The sequence below is a fragment of the Micropterus salmoides genome, unplaced genomic scaffold, assembly GCF_014851395.1.
Source record: "Micropterus salmoides isolate LMB-PRFRI ecotype aquatic unplaced genomic scaffold, ASM1485139v1 Ms_hic_scaffold_10, whole genome shotgun sequence".
Taxonomy (NCBI): domain Eukaryota; kingdom Metazoa; phylum Chordata; class Actinopteri; order Centrarchiformes; family Centrarchidae; genus Micropterus; species Micropterus salmoides.
In genome coordinates this window covers 21,903,102-21,916,311 of record NW_024040041.1, presented here as the reverse complement: position 1 = coordinate 21,916,311, position 13,210 = coordinate 21,903,102, and the positions used below count along the sequence as shown (strand labels likewise).

At 38.2% G+C, this 13,210-nt stretch overlaps 1 protein-coding gene across 2 annotated transcripts; it reads right to left on the bottom strand.

Annotated features, from left to right (window-relative positions):
* Nucleotides 1–163: 163 nt before the first annotated feature.
* stxbp2 (syntaxin binding protein 2) lies at nucleotides 164–10,914 on the bottom strand. 2 transcript variants are annotated; one of them, XM_038709946.1, is made up of 19 exons: nucleotides 10,843–10,914; nucleotides 8,257–8,306; nucleotides 8,093–8,174; nucleotides 7,439–7,515; nucleotides 7,225–7,300; nucleotides 6,911–7,014; nucleotides 6,286–6,434; nucleotides 6,117–6,201; nucleotides 5,437–5,567; nucleotides 5,210–5,317; nucleotides 4,667–4,724; nucleotides 4,488–4,553; nucleotides 4,236–4,316; nucleotides 2,469–2,610; nucleotides 2,246–2,352; nucleotides 2,067–2,165; nucleotides 1,890–1,978; nucleotides 1,025–1,182; nucleotides 164–923 (listed from the first exon to the last, which is right to left on the bottom strand). In XM_038709946.1, the coding sequence occupies exons 1-19, from the start codon at nucleotides 10,877–10,879 to the stop codon at nucleotides 844–846; spliced, it is 1,779 nt and encodes a 592-aa protein (XP_038565874.1). In that variant the 5' UTR covers nucleotides 10,880–10,914; the 3' UTR covers nucleotides 164–843. The 2 variants fall into 2 exon arrangements, with proteins under 2 accessions (XP_038565874.1, XP_038565873.1); XM_038709945.1 differs by having other exon boundaries at nucleotides 1,025–1,185; nucleotides 10,843–10,913.
* Nucleotides 10,915–13,210: the final 2,296 nt, after the last annotated feature.

Here is a 13,210-nt window from a genome sequence, read left to right as displayed (position 1 = left end):
CAGAAGTCTAATGATTTAAAGTAATTCTCAGCAAGAAAGTTCATTCTTTGTGAACAGCATGTTTGACAAAGCTTGTAGGTGGACTATGAGTTGAGGTCATTTTATCACACATTTAACAACTTTCTGCAGATTGAGAGTCTGCTGGAATACTACACACAATTTAAAGTGAATTACATTTTTATTACACATTTTTAAACAAAGACCAAGAACACCCACCACACTTGCTCTTAGCAATATATGCATACATGGTAGTTGTGCAAGAATTCTTAACACAGCAGTTGAGACATTTTGTCTAAGATTACATTTCACGGGGGGGGGGGGTACCTACAGAGAAAGAAGTTTTCGTTTTTCCTCTCTAGATAGTAATCTCATACTTAATGAGAATGAATACATGATCTCTACACACACACACACACACACACACACACAGCCACCCGTCTATCGACTTAAATACATCTACATTAAACTTTAAGACTTTTGGTGCGAGATGGTCCATTTGGTAAGGATGCAATTTTTTGATCTACAAAATTAGGGAAATCAAATATATTTAACAAATGATAATTTAAGTTACAGCAGTAGAATAATCAAAATATGAATATGGTCTAATTAAATATTTGAATACAATTTAAATTACAGCAGTATATAGAACCCAATTCAAAACCAAAAAAAAATATATATATATATATAAACATTCACTTCAGATGTCAGATGCTACGACAGACCAGCAACCATTCATCTCAAACGAAAGACTAAACCTTTAATCCAGTGTGCTCTTCCCTGTATCGAATGATATTTATTAGATGTGCTGCATGAGCAAGCACATCAGTGTGCTCTTCCCTGACCCTAACAATCAGGATTAGGAAGTTGGTCCAGACTTTTCAGGTCATTGAGGAAGCTGGTTGGAGTCAGGATGTGAGATGACCCTGTCAAGAAAATAATGTTAATATAAAAGATAAAAACCTTTTGAACTCTACATTTTTGGGATTAAAAAAAAAACCCCATGGCCTCCACAGTGATTGCTTACCAATCAGCACTTCCCATTTCCCATCAGTGGCTCGAGTGACTTCATAAGCAGAGCGCATCTCTGAGTGTGACACCCCACCAATCACAAATATAATAAGCCGAGGTCCAGAGCGATATTCTGTTGGAGGTTTATTTTTGTGCCAGTGTCCAAAACGTGCACTGCTGTAAGAGAAACAATTGTGCAACAATTACTATAACTAATCCTTGTTTGCAATCAGTGAGTTTCAAAAAGTAATCAATTTCCACATACTTCAAAAAAGTATGCAAAGCTCCTCTTTGATGCTGTATTCACATAATTGAACTTGGAAAATGGTAAGTTCTATAAAATCATCCTTTTGGCAGAATGCCAGCACACCTGCCTTATCTACTCAGAAGGCAAATTGTTCATTAGTTAATGAGACGTTTAAGAAATAATTCAATGCACATGTGGGAGTGCGCAAGCAGCCCTGCTGGTCAAACACCTAGTTTAAGTTTATATTTGCATTTATGCCTCGTTTACTACTTCTGCTAATCAGTTTCATAATGTTATATTCCATGTCCGGTTTTATATAGCCAGCCTATATTCTAGTGTTTATATTAATGACAACTCCGTTTTAATTCTGCACTTTGCTAACACACACATGCATTATGCAGATTATGAGGGCCATGAGAGTAGTTTGTATAAGCACTATCATGATAGGAATTCTGGGGGATATTTGTATTCAAAGAAACTGCCTTGTTTTACTGTTTCAGCTTGCTTTGTGAAAAGCTGGAGTCTGAGAATAAGAGTATTTAAACATTAATCTGTCTGATAAACCAGTTGCTGTTTGTTTCTTTTATACACATTGTGAACTCTAACAAAATGTGAGTCAGTTTCCAGCACCCACCTGACTGCAGTTGTTGACTGAGTTGTGTTGATGGGAGGATTAGAAATGAAGGGCCACTGATTTTTGTCTAGTTTGTCCTCTATGGCATTCTGTGATAGAGAAATATAACCGTAAAAACCACAAACAAAATTGAGCAGGTTTGCCAGCAACATCAGAAACCTCATATTGGGTTAATACCTCCATGACATCTTTGATTATGGGTGTCCATCTAGAGAGCTGATATGTGCTCTCCGTACGCTCCTTCCGCTCTGGCAGGGTTTTTCCAGCATTCCGACCCTATCAATATGGAGATGTGACACTGAGAGAATACATTTTATATCAACATTCAGGCTTAACCAAACGGCAATCAAATATACCCCAGCTATAATGTTGCATCCCAGGTTCTGCAGGTTGGTGATGATATTGCGGTCGGCCTGTATGTTTGCATGCTGGATGAGCTTGCCAAGATTCTCCTCCCCAATGCCTGCATGAATAACCACACTTTATTTAAAACAAACCAAATAAAAACACACAAAGACTTGATTCTCTGCTATTCACTCCAAAGCTTCTGTTCATATTTGCCTTGTAATTGAGACAGACCTTTTTTCTTGTGGAATATGTACAGCAGTATGATGCGGATTTTGTCATAGGTCTCAATTTCACTGTTGAGGAGCACAGGAACAATGCTCTTCATGGCATCCTTTAGAGGTTCTCCTCCTGCATTTGCTCCCATTGCCAGGTCCTGTGGAAGACACCCGTGGTAAACTATCAAGTACAATTGGAATCTGAATGACCAACTACAACTTAAGTTAGCTGACAGCTTATTCAGGAGGATGGCTTGCTTTCAACCCTTTTCCATTCCCCCCCCCCCCCCCCCCAACACTTGACCACATGACCTTATTATGGTTTTAGGAGTACTACATTAGCACTCTGCACACTTGCTGACCCTTTCAATAAACCATATATATAGTTAATGCTGGTGTTACATAAACTGCTCTAATAATTTAATATTTACAACTTTTCCATGAGAAAATGTCCTAAATTACACAGTAAACTTGCAGAGTAGCATTTGTAATCCATTAACCATGTCAAAAATATGGACTCTTAGCCACTTGGGCTTTTATACTTAACATCTAGCTTTGGGATTTCCCTTTAATGCAATCCTGGGCACTGTGACCTCCCTAAAAACTCTTGCTAAGCTGCATGATATTGAAGCCTTGTTGTTAAGGCCAATCAATGACAAAACTTTCTATGAGCAATTGAAACTAGAGTGGCTAGGAGAGCACATAAAAATACATCACATCATTATGCTCATAGCATTACACACATTTGTATTGGCTTGTCCAAACAATGCTGAACAGTTAGACAAATGACAGCTGACAGAGCTGTTGCTGTTTGGATCACACTGTCCATCTTCGAGCCAAAACATGACCATTGGATTAAAGAGGCAGCTTTCAGACATGCTGACAATCCATTAGTGCAGTCGAGTGATTCACTCGTACAAAAAGGCCCCATTAACACTTGCATCTCATAATGCCACAACTATGCATAGCTTTTCCTTTCCTGTATGCTCATGACTCATCTGATTGAGGACTACAATACTTGCCCTTAGGGAGACAAAGCATGTCTGACAGATAAACACTGGGGCTTGGTACTGGTCAGGCATGTGGCTTTATCGTAGGCTCATGTTGATAGGATTCCTACACTACCAAGTAGTATATGCATGCATATGTTATTAAATGCCTTTCACACTCAGTGATGACATAACACAGCCTTCAGCAGATATATGGCCGTTGATATCCTGTCCCAAGCTTCTTATGCAATATTATGATTCTCCATTAAATACCAGTCTGTGCCAGTGGCATTTAAGCCAGAGGAGCAATAAATAAAGACGCTATTGAGGTCATGGTGTGTGCAAAGTGAATGGGACACATTAATTCCATGTCTGACATTCTCTCCAAGATACTTACTGTCAGTGAATAACAGTGAAACATTTTAGTTGATCCCTTGTTATATAACCCCCCCCCCACACACACACAGGTTGTTTTGACAACAATTCATGAGCAGACACATTCCAAGAATGTTAGGTAAAATGACCAAATTGCTATCTATAGGTGCCTCTCTTCAGGGATCAAGAGAATTTTGTCATGTTTGTATTTATACCTCCAACTAAACATGTACATGACAATTATAGCTTCACTCACAATGTACTATCTAGATGAAATTAACCACTTCTCATTTAAGACATTTCAAAAACTATATTTTTTAATCAGCCGTTTGTTGTGACATTAATGCCATTTGTATCCTTATTGCTTTGAGACAAATTCAATAGTCTATTCCTATTATACATCCTACATGAGTACTGACCTGTTCCACTTCAATAAGCTTATCAAGAGAGGCCTTGAATTTCTTCATACAAGCTTCAGCTAGGTGCAAATGGGTAGAGTACTGTGAATTAAAAATGCATAAAAGATTGTTAATTTATTTATAACATTCATATTTAAAACCCAGAAAACCTTTTGTCAAAGCTACAAGCATGACTGACAACTTGACATGAGCGCAAATACTTCTGGAGCTACTCCACGGAACAGTGAAAGGTTAGCTTTTTGTCACACTCACAGTGCTCAGCTCCTTCTGATACTGTGGCATCTTCTTTAACATCTGGGAGAGATCTTTTATGTTTGCCTGAAATGAAACACATTTTAACCAAAATGCATTATAAACAGACATAACGCTCTTCATCTTATCAGAAATCTTTAATAATTTTACTAAATTGAGTACCACACAAGGACACTCACATTGTCTGTGCACATTCTCTTGCTTTCACAAAAGGTGCGAAGAAGCTCTGTCACTTTCCTGCAAAAGTGGATTTTGAATGCGATTAGTCACCTTGTGCAGGAGCACAATAAGATTTTTCTGCAAGTACCTTACAGGGTCAAATTTTTACCCAACTTTTATATTAGCACACATCATACTTCAGAGTCATTCCACTAACTTTTGTGTTTCCACTGATCACAAAACAGCCCGCTTTATATTTACACAGGCGGAACATATTTTATGCCATCTTTCTATTAAGATTACTGCAAACTGACAAGGGCCTACATTATAATTGTCATAGATTAGTCAATCAATTCATTACTCTCCACCAAATGTGTTACAATTCAACACTTGAATTTCTTGCCATGGTGTAACACATGATTTCTAACTTTGAGAACACCAAGCAAAGCGTGTGTTTTGAAGTTATTACAGGTGAAATCTAGGACCAGAACTTGTTAGGAAGGATGACCGTGAGACCCAATCATGTGGAGATAGACATACTCATCTAGTTGTGAGAGACTTACTTAGTGACATCTGCAATGTGCATATGTCTGAGCTGAACCCAGAGATCATCATCTTCGTCCAGCAACACTTCTCTCATTTTCGAATCCCCAATGCCAGTTGTCTGATAACTGAAACACAAGTACACATGTATAACAAATGGGAATGGAGAAACGGTACACCCAATACAGCACACTGACCTGGCAAAATAATTGAACAGCAGCTGATATACAATAAGATGTTCACTCACGTATAGATGTCCTGTTTGATATCTAGCAAATCATAGGCCATCGCCTGGAAGGTCAACTCATGTAGGATAGGTGAGATGGGATCAAATCCACGCTCAACAATCAGTAGCTGGGAGCGCGCCTTGTCTGCACCCTTTAAAAATAAAATAAATTTTTATATCTCTCCCTCATCTCAATGAAATCTCCTTCACAGATCCTTAAATTCGCATTTACTCTATAGTATGCATGAAATAAGGCCCTTTATTATGTTTGTGAATGTGTCATGCAGTGATTTAACATGAAGCCTCCCTTAAGCAAACTTGCAATGTCAAGTACAGTTAAAGAGAATACTTAAACAGCATTGCAATGCACTTGGGGGGGGGGGGGGGGATGATACATGCCTGTTACGCCCCAATCTCAGAAGCAAGGAAATGTCAGCTAAGAGACAGAAAAGAAGGGAAGAAGGGGTAAGAGGTCCAGCAAAGTGTGAGAAAGTAAACAGGAAATAAAACCCAGAAACCAAAGAAACAGCCACAACCTGTGAAGGTGAAAGGCAGCAGAATCCAAGAAGAAGTGTATTCTTATACAGAAAAGTTGGTATAGCAGGAAAAATAAAAAAGTATAACAATTCAGTTAACCATTTTTCAAATAATTGTTTTAATACAGTAGAGCACATAATTGTTGTGGCTATGTAGTTCCTAACCTCCCCCATGCTTGGGTTGTCAGCTTTGTGAGCAGTAAGCCGCTGATAGACCTCCTCAGCCAGTCTAGCATTCTCCTCTGGTCCCCTAAGAGAGACAGTGGTATACAAGTGAATTAGCAAATTCAGTGGCAAACTATGGTTTGTGTACTTCAATCCTAGGCTTCCATACTTGTGATAGCGGATTATAGGGTACTCCTTAAGTGTATCACACAAGGTCGCAATCTGCTCTGCCAGTTTTTCCATCATTTTGCCTTTTTCTTCATTTGGCTGACAACGATAGAAGGAGTACATGGAGGTCGGGTCATCCAGGGAGAATACCTGCAGGTGTGAGAGGGATTGAGGTTTTGTTATACAGTAATGTTTACAACAATCATGCTTCACTATTGATCTTTTTAAATTAACAATGAAAACCTAACGGCGTGTAATGTGAAAGGTGCTGCTCAAGAATTGTGAGCACACTCTTCCAGTTCCCCTCAGCTCTTCTTACAGCTCATTGTGGTTTTACTGCCTGCAATGTTAAGGTTTTGTTTGCTTCTTAAACTTTCTCTTCAACTGTGTTTCTAGCCTCAGCAGGCAGCATTTGAAGTGAAAAAGCTCTGATAACCCATGATCTGCCATGCCCGAAACACTACACCGACAAAATAGAGACTAGCTGCTGCACATAATGGAACACTTAACAGCTAGAGACCGATATTTCTCAAGAGCTGTTAGTAACCAAAACATATCTAAAACAAAAGTGTATAAGCTGTGTGGCCTAAAATGAAGTTGTTTAGGTAAATTAGATCATGCCCTACCTGGGACTCATATGGCAGAAAAGCAACATTGACCTCTTTCAAAGTTTTGACGAACTTCGAAAGTCTGGATTTCCCAATCTCAGCAAAGAGACCATCTGGACAAGCTATGGAAGTAAAAACAATGAAATTAGAAATGTCAAAAGTGTGATCTAATGATTAGATATATTTTGAAACTTTAAATGTTTTGCACAGTACATTTAAAAATAACAGATTTATAAACATATTACCTTTAGGTTTAATCATCATGTGTTTAAACATGGAATTTCAACATGAAAGTAATGATGCAAATAAGCACAGTACACACAAAATCTTACTGTCAGTGAAGAAGATGTGTGCTGCTTTGTAAGTAAAAGCAGAGTCTTTGAAGTCATTTATCAGTGCATGAACTGACTGTAATTGAAAACAAATTAAGGTTAAGAACATGGTTTTAAAAAAAAAAAAAAAAAAAAAAAAAAAAAAAACCCAAAAACACCCACACACAGGGCACAGAATAATATAGAGGGACCTGAGGAAAAGGCAACATCTAACCTTCTCCACAGGTGAAATCAAATAAATGGCCTCCAAAGAAGAGATTGGCTCTCTTCGTTTACTGATGTCCTCCACAACTGAAAAGGAGAAAACAGTACTTTTACTACATTAAACATCTGGCTAAATATTGCATGGAGCTGCAAATAAAAGCATCTAAAGTGAAATACAGTTATAGAATGGATAAGCAGATAAAAATTAGTAAATGCTAGCATGAATTAAGTGTGTGGGGAACATCAATCCATGGGAAATTCACACATTTGGTTGCTTTAAACACTTTCACAAGTGCAGATTTAGACTTTGTTATTGTTGTACTACTGTATTGTATTACTTTGTATGGACTGCATTGGTTTTATGTTAAGCAAATCAGGCAGTTACCATTTATGCCCCTGGAGAATGTGGGCATTGTCATGGCCATCAAGATGTGATGTTGGGAAGAGGTTGAGCATTTTGTATGTGGCCAGGACAACATTTCTTACATTTCACTTGAACTACCCAAACCCTGCTTTAAGCACATACTATAAAAATCCCCAGACTGCTCTATGACAAGAGTTCAAAGAGGCTGGCAAAAGTTAAAGCACATTGCTTACTAAGTTTGATCCCTCATGTATACAACTGATCCATGGGATGAAAGACCATAATTGTCTGTACACTTACTGGTCACCCCCTCTGCCAAAATGTCAGACATCTTGCAGCAAGAGGACAGAATCCGCATGCCCATGTGATCCACAATGAGAACCTGAAGAAACGCGAGATAGACAGGTTATAAAGACAGTATGATAAAAATCAGGTTTTCTGGAGTCTTGATTGTCAACTGTTACCTTCCATTCCCCATCCTTCTTAACACTCTTGATGACCCCATTGAGGATTTCTGTAGAAGAGAAGTTCATGAGATTACAGACTTGAGGAAACATTTCTAACGCTGCACAAAATTCTTTAGGTAAAACAGTAAGAAGTGTTGCTGGCAATGCAGTTTGTAACGCCATATGTCTAATTTTTGTTAGAGGATTTATTCATAATTTGTACAATACATCTCGTGGCAAATTCCTCAATTATGACAAAAAGTGGCATTCAATCCATTATAAACCAGTGACTAAACACTAACAATACATGTGGCTTAATTGAGTTGTGATGCCTAAAGTTGAATTACTCTAAATAGATATAAGGGCAGGGGAAATATCAAATTGAAGTGTTGCATTTCATGTATAAACATAGTGCAAGAGGTTAGGAGTCTAAAACTCCTAATGAGGAACTAGGAACTTTCTTGAACAAACTCTTATTTAGCACTTGTATTTACCAACTCCGTTAGGTGCAACTTCCTTCATTTTACTGTTGAGATTACAGCGTGCGTGCACACACCCCACCATTGACTTTAAAAAAAAAAAAAAAAAAAAGGCCCAACAGATGAGGTTTGGTACTGCAAGGTTTCAGAATGCAGATGGTTCGCCTTGCACAAAAACCTATTATCCTTCAACGTTAAAGAGCTGAGGTGCCATTTCACACAGCAAAAGCCATTAGTGTAGTTATTGTTTAGGCCCTAATCTACTCACCCGAAACTAGGTGTCTAACCACCTCAGCTAAATGGTTTCCTCTTTATTAGTGTACAGAAGGTAGGTGAGAGTGGGAAGAGACACGAATAACAAGACCACCACCATTGTGATACCATGTTCAACATTTCCATGTTTAACCTCATTAGAAACACAGCGGTGACTCCCAAGACATAGGAGTCATTGTTATAAGTCTTATTACCACATCAGTTCACTTGACATAATTGGCTATAAATAAAAAAAAAAAAAAAAGATTGTTCTTCACCTTCTGTTAACATCTATTGTAAATCACCATGTTATGAATGGATTCCAAAATAATGTTTGGCATTTCTCCCCCCCCCCAGAAGATAGTTTGACAAAATGGAAAATTCCTCACTGACAAACATCTTGTGCCACAAAGCCCACTCTATTTCCATAAAGGAAACTGGAAGAGATGACCATTTGTAACTGGGGTTCTCCACGTTAAAGTCGAAAGCCATCAAACCATTTTTGCAATTTTAATCTTAGCCTATATTGTGGTAATTTGTGCAAAGTGTACCGAAATATCAGCATACAAAATTGCTCCGAGGCCTGTCCTAGTTACAGAATGCTATATTAGTCCTTATTTGCCTTTATTCTGTCCCTGCTTTGAGTTTATTACAAAAGATGACAGCATTAACAATGAAAAGGGAGAGGCCCTGCACAATTGCCATGCTTTAACTCAACTTGCGGGGACAACAGTGTTTTCGAGCATCAGATCGTGCACGTAAGACCGTCCACATGCTACCTTCCCATTTCCTAAGGCCGGCCGCACAAATACGGATTTCATATTCAAATTTGTGCAGGGAGGGCATTCCAAAACTCAGAAATAAAAAGGGTTACATGCTTAGCACAAGCTAACAACAAGTCATTGTTGGCGTGATCTCTGAATCCTGGGCATTGTCAGGGTTACTTGCATTACCAGTACACACCTGTAGATTTCAGCACTTCTGAGTGACGGGCGTGTTCACACTACACTCCTACGCTATACAACAAAATATACTATTGCAAACATCTTCAAACCCTTGGCATAGTTAAAAGGATATGTTTACAGACATGCATTACAATTATAAGTTGATTAAACTTACATTAATAGCTGAAATATTAAACAAAAATGTATCGGCTAATCTTAAACTGTACTATTGCATCAACAACGCTAATTGTCCTGGTAGAGATTCGTGTATACTTGTATTAATCATTAACGTTACCTACCGTTACTTGAAGTAGCCTAACGTTACTGTTAATGCCCCATTAATTCTATGACGTGATGGAAATATAGTTGTCAAAAGAGATATCATCTGAGTTCATATTGAAATATCACTACCGTTACATTAAAACATTTTGTAACTAACGTATTTATTTCGTTGATGTTTAAATCGTTTACAGCATAACACTGTACAAATGTACCAGCTGATTTAACTTAGTCCATCACAAGCGACGTTACCGAACTTCCTTCCTTCCTTTAAGCTAGCCAACATTAGCCTATAACTTGGACTGTCATGCATTTCTACTCACTAACGCCGCTTTTTACGTCCGCAAAGTGTCACAAAAAACACCATTTCCCCTCAGCAAACGTTGTTACCAATACATGCAACACAAAAATACTAGTTCTTACCCCCGATGTGTAAGCCTAAACATGATTTCCGTCGATAATGTTAGCATTTTATTTAGGACTGGACCAGGAAGAAACATTTGGTGGACCAACTTGCCCAGCAGTGTTTTGTGTTATAATTTGAGCGTCAATTTACCAAGCGAGAGATAACCTCGAATAAACTACTTAGGTGTTTTTAGTTGTAAGAAACTTCTGAAAGCAGACAATATTACAACGAGTGTGTCACTTACTTTCTCCTACTACCGCTTTCAGCCCACTTGGAGCCATCTTGACAGCAGTCTGTGGGCTAGTCGGTCACTTCCTCCTTTTTAAAGCCTGGGCTATGGAACGCCTAAAGTGCCAGAAGAATCAATAAATGAATAAAAGAATAAAGAAATAAATGCGGAAATATATGCAAGAAAGAATGAATTAATGAAAGAATAAAGAAATAAATATAAAATAGAAAGAATACATTCATTAAAGAATAAATACATATGTTTGCTTTAACCTTTTCCTTACGAAACCTATTGACATTGTCATTCCCTTTTAATTGATTGATATATTTATTTCAAACATGTTTTTTTAAAAAGCATACATTCAGAATAACACAAAACAAAACAAAAAAAACATTTAGCAACCAAACATACAATTTATGATTGCCAAAAAAAGAAAACTTTTACTTACATGTTTGGAAGGGGGTAGGAAGAACTAAAACTTATATACTCCTACCCCCTTTTAATCTCTAGATAGTTAACTAATAATTACAAAATTATCCAGTCAATTCGTGCACCCACTCAATATATATTCACACTCCCCACCTACATATGGATCCCTGAGGGAAAAACAAACATACAAAAAAAACATAAAAACCCTGTTGTTAACACCCTTCTTTGTCTCTGTATTTCTGGAGAACAGTTTCTTTGAATCTATTTTTAAATTGAAATATGTTTGGACACTCTTTGACCCCATCTTTTATTTTGTTCAATATTTTGACACCATACACTCACCTAAAGGATTATTAGGAACACCTGTTCAATTTCTCAGTTGCTTCAATGCATTTAGGGGTGTGGTCCTGGTCAAGACAATCTCCTGAACTCCAAACTGAATGTCAGAATGGGAAAGAAAGGTGATTTTAGCAATTTTGAGCGTGGCATGGTTGTTGGTGCCAGACGGGCCGGTCTGAGTATTTCACAATCTGCTCAGTTACTGGGATTTTCATGCACAACCATTTCTAGGGTTCAAAGAATGGTGTGAAAAGGGAAAAACATCCAGTATGCGGCAGTCCTGTGGGCGAAAATGCCTTGTTGATGCTAGAGGTCAAAAGAGAATGGGCCGACTGATTCAAGCTGATAGAAGAGCAACTTTGACTGAAATAACCACTCGTTACAAGCGAGGTATGCAGCAAAGCAGTTGTGAAGCCACAACACGCACAACCTTGAGGCGGATGGGCTACAACAGCAGAAGACCCACTACATCTCCACTACAAATAGGAAAAAGAGGCTACAATTTGCAAGAGCTCACCAAAATTGGACAGTTGAAGACTGGAAAAATGTTGCCTGGTCTGATGAGTCTCGATTTCTGTTGAGACATTCAGATGGTAGAGTCAGAATTTGGCATAAACAGAATGAGAACATGGATCCATCATGCCTTGTTACCACTGTGCAGGCTGGTGGTGGTGGTGTAATGGTGTGGGGGATGTTTTCTTGGCACACTTTAGGCCCCTTAGTGCCAATTGGGCATCGTTTAAATGCCATGGCCTACCTGAGCATTGTTTCTGACCATGTCTATCCCTTTATGGCCACCATGTACCCATCCTCTGATGTCTACTTCCAGCAGGATTATGCACCATGTCACAAAGTTCGAATCATTTCAAATTGGTTTCTTGAACATGACAATGAGTTCACTGTACTAAAATGGCCCCCACAGTCACCAGATCTCAACCCAATAGAGCATCTTTGGGATGTGGTGGAACGGGAGCTTCGTGTCCTGGATGTGCATCCCACAAATCTCCATCAACTGCAAGATACTATCCTATCAATATGGGCCAACATTTCTAAAGAATGCTTTCAGCACCTTGTTGAATCAATACCACATAGAATTAAGACAGTTCTGAAGGCGAAAGGGGGTCAAACCCAGTATTAGTATGGTGTTCCTAATAATCCTTTAGGTAAGTGTTTATTGCTGTACTGAAACTTCTTCTTGTGGTTCTAAAGTTGGGAGTTTAAAGTTTGATGCCCCTCTTAAATTGTACGTCCCGTCTCTTTCCGAGAATACTTTCTGTATGTTGGTCGGTAAGAGCTTATTTCATGCTTTGTACATCAGTACTGCTGTTTGAAATTCAGCCAGGTCAGTGAATTTTAAAGCTTTAGACTGTAAAAATAAAAGATTGGTGTGATTCAAAAAACCAACATCATGGATTATACGTATTGCTCTTTTCTGCAGTACTATCAATGATTATATTGTACTTTGGAATGTGATTCCCCAAACTTCTGTGTAGTAATTTAAATAAGGTAAGACCAATGAACAGTAGTGAGTATGGAATGATTTGTAATCAAGCATGTGCTTTGCTTTGCCATGACAGAGATATTTCTAGACAATTTTGTTTGCATATGTTTAATA

What these genes read in the sequence shown, in the direction of transcription:
- stxbp2 (XM_038709945.1), bottom strand. Translation starts at nt 10,879, where the DNA reads ATGGCTCCAAGTGGGCTGAAAGCGGTAGTAGGAGAAA. An exon ending in ACAACCCAAGCATGGGGGAG is followed by an intron (nt 5,568 to 6,116) that starts GTTAGGAACTAC and finishes TTATTTTTAAAG; the next exon opens with GGTGCAGACAAGGCGCGCTC. An exon ending in CATATTCCACAAGAAAAAAG is followed by an intron (nt 2,353 to 2,468) that starts GTCTGTCTCAAT and finishes TTATTCATGCAG; the next exon opens with GCATTGGGGAGGAGAATCTT.